This window comes from Chiloscyllium plagiosum, chromosome 33 (genome assembly GCF_004010195.1).
Source record: "Chiloscyllium plagiosum isolate BGI_BamShark_2017 chromosome 33, ASM401019v2, whole genome shotgun sequence".
Lineage (NCBI taxonomy): Eukaryota > Metazoa > Chordata > Chondrichthyes > Orectolobiformes > Hemiscylliidae > Chiloscyllium > Chiloscyllium plagiosum.
Genome location: NC_057742.1, coordinates 8,760,497 through 8,770,891, shown reverse-complemented (window position 1 = coordinate 8,770,891; position 10,395 = coordinate 8,760,497). Strand labels below are relative to the sequence as shown.

The 10,395-nt window shown below is 41.6% G+C and overlaps 1 protein-coding gene across 2 annotated transcripts in view; it reads right to left on the bottom strand.

Moving 5' to 3' along the window:
- LOC122539802 overlaps positions 1-10,017 on the bottom strand; it is a 23,306-nt gene extending 13,289 nt beyond the window's left edge. For both annotated transcript variants that reach the window (XM_043674865.1, XM_043674866.1), the window contains exons 1-3: positions 9,772-10,017; positions 3,115-3,301; positions 2,361-2,511 (exon numbers count right to left, since the gene is read on the bottom strand). In XM_043674865.1, coding sequence (XP_043530800.1) covers positions 2,361-2,511; positions 3,115-3,301; positions 9,772-10,006 — 573 coding nt within the window. In that variant the 5' untranslated portion in view covers positions 10,007-10,017. The remainder of the gene's footprint in view (positions 1-2,360; positions 2,512-3,114; positions 3,302-9,771) is intronic.
- Between the last annotated feature and the right edge of the window lie 378 nt (positions 10,018-10,395).

Genomic DNA, 10,395 nt, shown 5'->3' with positions numbered 1-10,395 from the left:
CCAAGGTCCCGGTTGAGGCCCTCCCTATTGGTACCGAACTTAGCTATCAGCCTTTGCTCGGCCACTTACCTATGCTGCCTGTCCTGAAGTCCACCTTGGAGGATGGTCACCTGAAGGTCCGAGGCGAATGTCCTGGACCACTGAAGTGTTCCCCAACTGGGAATGAACCCTCCTGTCTGTTGATTGTTGTGCATTGCCCATTCATCCATTGTCGTAGCCTTTGCTCGGTTTCCCCAATGTACCATGCCTCGGGCATCCTTGCCTGCAACGTATAAGTTAGACAACATTGGCTGAGTCACATGAGTACCTGCCATGTACAAGGTGGGAGGTGTTCCCACGTGTAATAGTGATATCTATGTCCACAATCTGACATGTCTTGCAGCGTCCACCGTGACAGGGTTGTATGGAGTTGTCCTGAGAGCCGGGCAGTTTGCTACGAACAATGATCTGTTTGAGGTTTGGCGGTTGTTTAAAGGCAAGTAGTGGCCTCCATGGATACCGAGCAAAGGCCACAACAACGGATGAATGGGCTAACACCTTCAACATATTGTCTAGCTATCACCATTGTTAACAGCTAACCAGAGAATGCAACTTTAAAAAAAAGGTTTTGTGATTTACACATGAAAGAAGTGAAACTATCACTGTATTCTAACAGATGAAAGGCTTAACAGACAATCAATTCTTCAATGTATAATTACAGTTACATCACACTGCAAATTTTTGCTATAAATTCTGTGTTACGACCGAGCCCACCACAATCACTCCGAAAGCTAGTGTGCTTCGAATTAAACCTGTTGGACTATAACCTGGTGTTGTGTGATTTTTAACTTTGTACACCCCAGTCCAACACTGGCATCTCCAAATCATGGGTATGATTCTTGGTAGTGTAGATGAATAGAGAGATCTCAGTATCCATGTACATAGATCCCTCAAAGTTGCCACCCAGGTTGATAGGGTTGTTAAGAAAGCATAACGTTTGCTATCTTTTATTGGTAGAAGGGATTGAGTTTCAGAACCGTGAGGTCACGCTGCAGCCATACAATACTCTAGTGTGGCCGCACTTGGAGTATTGTGTACAATGCTGGTCACTGCATTATAGAAGGGATGTAGTTGTTTTGGAAAGAGTTCTCAGGAGGTTTACTGGGATGATGCCTGGTATGGAGGAAAGGTCTTGTGAGGAAAGGCTGAGGAATTGAGGCTGTTTTCATTAGTGAGAAGAAAATTGAGGGGTAACTTAATTGAGACATCTAAGATAATAAGAGGGTTAGATAGGGTGGACAGTGAGAGCATTTTTCCTCAGATGGTGATGGCTAACACGAGGGGACATACCTTTAAATTGTGAGGTGGTACATATAGGAATTGAATTAAATTGAATGGATTTGAATTTATTGTCATGCATACTAAGGCTTTGTCTTGCGAGCAATTAAGGCAGATCACAGAGTTAAGTAGCATAGATTAGTAAATAATAGATTAACAGCGGCAAAAACAAAAACACAGGTACAGGTGAATGTTAAGAGTTTGTGAGTCCATTCAATATTCTAACAACAGTAGGGTAGAAACTGTTACGAAACTGGCTGGAGCGTGTGTTCAAGCTGCTGTACCTTCTCCCCAATGGTGTAAGTTGTAGAAAAACATTGCCAGGGTAGTATGGATCTTTGAGAATGCTGGCGGCCTTTCCTTGGCAGCGGGACTGGTAGATGGATTCTATAGATGAGAGGTTGGCTTTGTGATTGTCCGGGCCGAGTTCACCGCTCTCTGTAACCGTCTCCGATCTTGAATGGTACAGTTGCCATGCCAGGTAGTGATGAACGGGATGGATGTCAGAGTTAGTTTCTTTACTCAGAGTTGTAGGGGGCATATAATGGCCTGCTTGGAACAGTCGTAGACTGACCAACTTTAAAGGGCATTTAAATGGTCATTAGATAGATATATGGATGAGAATGGAATAGCATAGGTTGGATGGGCTTCAGATTGGTTCCACAAGTCAGTGCAACATCGAGGGCCGAAGGGCCTGTACTGCGCTGTAATGTTCTATGTTTAATATTCTACAGTCACACACAAGCCAAATCAGCCAGGTACAGCAGGTAATTGTTCCTAAAAAACCTTTGGGAATCAAATACATTTTTATAGAAATCATGTGACAACCTAATCTGGCACAAGCTTATTTTCCTTCAGTTTTGAATGAACAGAAGATAAATTCCTCAACTGCAATGATAAGATTTGTACTCATGGCTTCAGATCACATTATCCTAATGTTCAACAATAATGAATTCAAAATTACAACCACATTATGTTCATATATGAACTAACATTGCAAACATATTAGTTATGACTATGTGATAAGGTTAAATGATACTCGCCTTCATTATCTTAGTTGGGACTTCCACTCCTGCATGTGCCTTGAAAAGGCTATTTAGGTCACATGGTCTATCTGTTTCCACCACCTCTAATATGATATAAAAAATATTGTTACGCAGTTGTTTCACAAAATGGTGTCCTCTGTCAATCTTCCTGAAAAGATAGAAGGAAAACAAAGGAGGATTTATATACTTCAGAAAAGATACATTCATAAAGGAGATGATTTTACTTAACCTTAGAAAACCCATGAAAACCATGACAGTTATGTTAACATTGCCAGGTATGTTACAACATGCTGAAACAGGTTGATTAAAAATATCTACTATGAACACTTTATGGAAAATAACAGGAAAATTTGTACCTATATGAAATGCTCAGAACAATATTGCAGTATGGCCCCTTATAAAGATTCAGAAACGCAAAGGCTACTTTGATATAAATCAACAAATTAAGGTTAAGGTTAAAGTTTAAGGTTATTACAATAATAGTCAGCATAACAGAAACATAGTTTACAAAGTGAAACACATTCCAATAATGATGACAAGACTTCCTGATATTGGTGAAATTAATGGATATAGATTGATGGCAAATTCAAAACTAAATCCATTATTTGAGTCTGTAAAAGGCTGTCATTGCACATTGCTCTGTGATAGCCAGCAGAGTTTGAAGTTGAGACAAACTGGAAAAATTCCCCATTACAAAACCCTCTTTGTTTCCATGTGCCAGTTACTTCATTTGGGTTTGAGATAAAAGTACCTGTCCTTAGTAGCCTCAAGCAGCATCATTTCAGAGATTACTCGCTTCTTCATTTCCACAGTAGATATGATCTCAGCCACGCCACCTGATGCATGCATTCCTGCATCGACAGTACACACACTGGCATCCACACCGCCAGAAATGGACATGCTAGCTCCATAGTTGCAAAACTTTGAGCTTTGCAATCCTAGAAAAAAAAAAATCAAGCATGAATATTCTGTCTCTCTGTATCTCTCTCTCTATCTCATTCCCCCGATATTGTGCACTTATGGATGTTCACATAATGGTTATCTGGGAATGTCTCTTTTGATATTGACCCCACTCTCCCGCATACTCTGAGCAAATGTCTAGGCTATCAACAACAAAATGGATGAACTCAGATCCAGACATACCTGCCAGAGGGAGTTGAGAGACTGTCGTGTGCTCTGCTTCATGGAGAGTTGGCTCACCCCTGCCATTCCCAAGTTGATGGGTTCTCCATATATCACATGGATTGTACAGGGTCTTTGGACAAGGCAAAAGGTGGTGGGGTATGTTTCCTGATCAATACTTGATGGTATGCGTATGTAACAACCCTGGCAAGCCATTGCTCCCTGGACCAACAATACCTTACAGTAAAATGCTGTCCCTACTACCTACCGTGAGAGTTCACCTCCACCATCCTGACAGCAGCTTACATACCACCCTATGTGGATGCAAAGAATGCCCTAGACATGAGTTACACCATCACAAACACTTCAGAGATGAAATTTCCCAAGGTCCTATTCATTGTGGCTGGCAACTTCACTCCCGGTTGAAGTCCACTCCCAGTTGAAGACCAGGCATGCAGCATTCAAGTCAGATGATCCAGACCAAAATAGGAAATCCAGATATGACCTCTGCAAAGCCATTGGAGATGGCAAGAAACAGCACCAAACCAAGGTGGAGATCCCGACCTACCAAACAGACCCATGACCTGTGGCAAGGCCTAAACAACATCACGGGATACAAAATGGAGCAGAGCATGACAGTGGACAAAGATTATTCCCTCCCTGGCGTGCTCAATGCTTTCTGTGCTCAGTTTGAGCAGAATGCCAGTGGCGAGGCGATGCCTGCCCTAACAGCCCCCAGACACACCTTCCCCTTTGGTCAGTGATGCATATGTCATCACAGTGATGCATATGTAGGAGGAAGAGGTTGAAGATATTGGTGAATACCTTCACCAGTTGGTCCACACAGGATCTGAGTGCTCCGCTGGGGACACTGTCCGGGCCCATCGCTTTCATTGGGTTGAATCCCCTAATCTTGTCTTGTGCATGCCCTGTGCAATGTAACCTGTATGCCTCTGTCTACGTCGTTTCATCTGTACATCCTTGCTTGCTCTGACCTTCTTATTCTGCTTGTAAACAAAGTTTTTCACCGTACTTCAGTACATGTGACAATAAATTAATCAATCAATTCTACATGAAGATGGCCCTGAGTGAAGGATTGAGGAACCCCAGCAACTGTCCTGCAGCACAGAGTTAAACACCCTCAGGAGGACAGAGACAGATGGTGCACATTTAATGGAAACAAATTCAATGAAGAATTTTGACTTCATACTGCTGTGTAAAAATCAGCTCACCACCCATTACCTGATTTTTATCTCCATTTAATGAATAGAAATGGAACTGGAAGGGATGACATGCATTTTATTGTGTTTTCTACACTGTTGTCTAAAATCAAAATGACTTTTGGCATGTTCAATAAATCCATGTAAACTCTAATGAATAACAAAACAAACTAAATATGGGATAAGTACTTCTATTGGCACTGTCACTGATTGTATTGATTAGTAATGATATTGTCTTGGATGCTCAGTGATGAGAAATGAAAAGGAATTCTCTTCATATTTAGATCTCGTCAAATTTCACTACAGCAGCAGATCGGAGGAAACACTGAGAGTGTTGTCATAGATTCATGAAATGGTTAGAATCAGAAAAAGGAAGAAAGAAGCTATTTGGCCCATTTTGTTCATGCCGACTCAAAGACACCCAGATGCCCTTTCTAATCCCATTGTCCTGCACACGGCCAGTAGCAGATGCAGGTCCACGGACTTTTTGAAAGAATTTAGGATCTCTGCCTCAACCTCCAAAAGTGAATTCCAGACACCCATCATCCTCAGCAAAAACAAATTCCTCACATTCCCCTCTAATCCTCTGCCACTTAGTTTGAATTGATAACCCCTGGTTTTTGAACTCTCTACCAAGGGAAACAGGTTCTTCCTGTCTACTTTATCTCTCCCCCGCACACTCTGTATACCTCAATCATGTCACCCCTCAGCCTCCTCTGTTCCGAGGAAAACAATCAACTAGGAGAAAGTGGATGAAGAAGGGCTTATGCCCGAAACATCGATTCTCCTGCTCCTTTGATGCTGCCTGACATGCTGCGCTTTTCCAGCAACACATTTTTCAGCTCCGAGGAAACAATCCCAACCTCCCAAATCTCTCCTCATACCGACAGTTCTCTAGCCCTGGTCACATTCTAACAAATGTTTAGATTAGATTAGATTCTCTACAGTGTGGAAACAGGCCCTTCGGCCCAACAAGTCCACATCGCCCCTCCAAAGAGAAGCCCACTCCCCTCCTCTATATTTACCACTGACTAACGCACCTAACACTGTGGGCAATTTAGCATGGCCAATTCACCTGACGCCAATTCACCTGACCTGCACATCTTTGGATTGTGGGAGGAAACCGGAGCACCCGAAGGAAACCCGCATAGACACAGGGAGAATGTACAAACTCCACACAGACAGGTGGGAATTGAACCAAGGACCCTGATGCTGTGCGGCAGCAGTACTAACCACTGAGCCACCGTGCCACCCATTTGCTTCACTCTCTCCAAAGCAATTACATCCTTCCTGTAATGTTATAACCAGAACTGCATAATATTCCAGTTGTGGTCTCACTGGTGTCCTGTCCTGATTCATCATTATATTATTATTTTTGTATTGTATGCCTCTTCCAATAAGGGATAGTATTCTATATGCCTTCTTTACAACTTAATCCACTTGTCCTGCTACCTTTAGGGAGCTGTGCACTTGCATGTCAAGATCTCTCACTTTATCTACCCCCTCACTATATTCCTGTTTACAGAGGAACCTCAATTATCCAAATATCGATTATCCAAATATCAATTATCCGAATATCGGATTATCCGAAGGAGATCCTGAGGTCCCAATAGAAACATTACGTCAAAGAGCTGTTTCAACCCTGATCGTGTCTTTTGTTTACAGGTACAAAGATTAAAAATGAACTCGGCTCACTGAAATGCTGCCGAGAACAGTCCTGGACAGTCCAGGCACCGTCTCCAAATTACTGACCTCCCGCCCTCTCTCTCTCTCTCTTCACCCACACTTTCCCTGGAGTTCTAGACAGAGGTGTACCCTGAACCCCCCTTCGGCAGATAATCTCTCCAACATTGTCGTGTACAGGGCAAAGGTGGAACCTGTCAAAATGTGTGTGTGTGCGTGTGCGCTATTTGGAGACTTACCCCACAAAGGCAGCAGCAGTCTGATTGTTGATGTCCAGTCCGGCTGCCCCAGTTGGGGGTGGGATGTGGGAGCAGATGGGATTGGGGGTTTGTGGTGGGCAGGGGGCAGAGGCTTGTGCGCAGTGTGCTGCTGCCTAGTCTCCTGAACGGGGAGCAGAGTCTGAGATCCAGAGGAAATCAATTAACCGAATAATCAATTATCCGAACAAAATAGTGCCCTCCTATCTTGTTCGGATAATCGAGGTTCCTCTGTATTGTGTATTCCCATTTACTGTTTTGATCTTGGTAAATGCATTACCTCACACTTACCAGAACTGAACTCCAAATGCCATTCTCTACCCACTCCACCCATCCAACTATATCAATTTGGAGATTATCCTCTACACTCTCCACTACATAGCAATTTTTTGTGCCATCTACAAATTTCCCAATTCTCTACGTTCAAGTCTAAATCATTAATGTATAAAACATACAGCAGGGGTCCCAACACCACTTGAAACAGCTTTCATTCCATTGGCCATTATGCTTTGTTTCCTGTCACTGGCAATTAAGGAATATTCTATTCTATTCCAAGCCGACTTTGGATCCAATTCAATGCATTACCCTATATCCAATGGGCTTTTACATTTTTGGACTAGTCTGCTATATGGGGCCTTGTCAAATATCTCACTAAAGTCCAATAGATAACATTCACTGCACAACCCTCAATGATCATCCTTGTCACTTCCTCAAAGAATTCAATCAAATTTGTAAGGCATGACCTCCCCTTAACAAAGCCATGCACTGGCATTGTTGCTTTACCATTTTTATACAATAGATCCAAGTTTGCATTCCTCTGACCTTTAGCTGTGTCTAGTGAAGATTTGAAAATAATCCTCAGAGCATTTGCTATTCCCTCCCCAACCACCTTCAATATCCATGGGAACAATCCATATGATTGTTCCCATGTGATCCATTCCTGAAGAAGGGCTTATGCCCGAAACGTTGATTCTCCTGTTCCTTGGATGCTGCCTGACCTGCTGCGCTTTTCCAGCAACACATTTTCAGCAACAATCCATGTGGTCCTGGCAACTTATCCACTGTGAGGAATCCAGTAGTGGAGGTGGGTACAAGTGCAACATCTAAAAGGCATCTGGATGGGTATATGAATAGGAAGGGTTTAGAGGGATATGAGCCAGATGCTGTCAAATGGGACTAGATCAGATTGGGATGTCTGGTCGGCATGGAGAAATAGGGCCTGTTTCTGTGCTGTATGACTCTATGACTTCCTCTCTTGTTATGATTATTTTGTCCAATATTTCACACTGCTCCTCTTGCATTACTGTATCCACATCATCCTTTTCCTTTGAAAATACAGAGAGAAAACACAATTTAAAATTATTCCCATATCTTCTATATCTTCATACGTTTCCTTCTTCATCCCTGATAGGTCCCATTTTTTTCCTTAACTATCCTTTTGCTCTTTATCTACTGATAAAACATCTTTTGATTTTCCTTTATCTTGCTTTGTAATATATTTTCACTTCCTCTCTTTGATTTCCTTATTTCTTTTCTAACTTGATCCCTGTACTTTCTACTCTTCCAGAGTAAGTGAAGTGTTGTATTGAGTTTGTGTGCACAGAAGGCCATTAGACCCTGTGCCATCTTTCCCGCTGTGGCCCTACATCTCAACTTCTTCAGTCTTCTGTTTCAAGACATTGATAGTTTGATGGAGTGATATAAATTCTTCACAAAACAAAATTCTTGAATTCACATCACTGGCTCATTTTTCTCTCACATTTGTGTGTCTGTGTTACCAGTCCCCTCGTCAGGGGTTTTGGTGAAAGAGCTATTTCGCAGCATCGTGATGATAACTCGGAACAGTGATACTGCAACACTAGTTAAATGGCTTATCCCAAATTGAATGGTAAAGATAGAGAGCCTTGATTCCAATGTGTTCATTTGTAGAATGTGCTAATGTAGGCATCACTGGCTAGGTTAGCGTTTAGTGCCCAGAAGGCAGTTAAGAATCACGAGAAACCTAACTCTAATTCTAAAGGGCATAAGTGAATTGAATGGGCTTTTACAACAATCAGCGGTTACATGGTCATCACTAAGCTAACTATGTTTTAATTCCAAATTTTAAACCAAAACTAGAGGGTATTAATTTAAGTTGAGAGGGGGAAGATTTAAAAGGATGTAAGGGGCAACTTTTTCACGCAGGAGGGTGGTGTGTATATGGAATGAGCTGCCAGAGGAGGTGGAGGAGGCTGGTACATTTACTACATTTAAAAGTCATCTGGATGGACACATGAATATAAAGGGTTTAGAGGGATATGGGCCATGTGCTGGCAAATGGGGCTGGATTAATTTCGGAGATCTGGTCTGTATGGATGAGTGGAACTGAATGGTCTCTTTCCATACTATACAATTCTATGACTCTATCACTCTAAATTCCACCATTTACCATCCACAGTGATGAGATTTGAAGCATGTTCTGTGAACATTAACTTGAAGTTGTTGATTACTGGTCCAATGACATCACCAGCTCCCTTTATGATGGAGAGCCCAACATTCTGCAACACCATTCTACTGGGGACAAGCTAGAGTTCTCTGAGAAAGTAAAACTGAAATAAACAGTAAAATATTACAGTAAGGCACCAATGTAAAAACACAGCTTTGCTTGATCAAATTAACCAGCATACAGAAGGGGTAATCAGACTTTAAAAAAACAGCTTATGTAGATGGTAACTGGAAAACATATAAAAGAGGGAAGAAATAGCATTGTGAAACCAGTAAACTGGGAACTACTATCCAGCTTACTTGTTGGGCCGAAGGGCCTGTTTCCACACTGTAATCTAATCTAATCTAGATGGTAACTGGAAAACATATAAAAGAGGGAAGAAATAGCATTGTGAAACCAGTAAACTGGGAACTACTATCCAGCTTGTGACCCTAGGTCAGGAACCTAGAGAACAGAAGTGATCTTCAGATCAGAGCCTGACCATCCCTTTATACTGCTAATATTCTATACAAGGAGTCAGGCATGTCCATTTGTGAACCTAATAAATAGTGAGATTTAATTCATATTTCTTTAGAGTATCTATCTAATTACTGCTGTTTCACTTTGTGCAGAGAAATACGAGTCAAAAGCAAATCAGTTACCAATGTCTAAGTCTTTGCCATCCTTTAATATATCAGCCAGTGTGATGGATGTCGGGATGTATTTATCTTTTGTGAAAAATAAAGTTCTCTTCTTTCTCTTGATGATGTACAGGGGCTTGAAGTCATCGGAAAAATAGGGACTTACGGCAGGAATCAATGTGCTACCATAAGGGTCAATTTCTTTCACGATTTTCTGAGTTACTTTGTGAAACATGACGTAAAGATCTACAAACATAAAATATGAATTGATTTATAATTATACATTGAAACTGAAACAATAAACTGGGTTAGAATGACATCGTTGTGAGAGCATTAGATATCAGTGCAGATGTTGGCCATTCGGTACATTGAGTTTGCTCCACAGTTCAATGAAATCATGACTGATCCAATAAATCTCAAATGCACTTTCCTGTTTTTCCCCAAAACCCTTGGTTCCCTTAAATTAATAAAAAATATTAATATTAACTTATTAATTTAATATTAGCATCCCAACCTCTACATGTCTCTGCAGTAAAGAACTCCACAGATTCACAACTCTTTGAGAGAAGAAATTCTCTTCATAAAGATCCCTTATACCTTCTTGTCCAGGACTCTCCTACAAGGGAAAACAACCTTTCCACATTT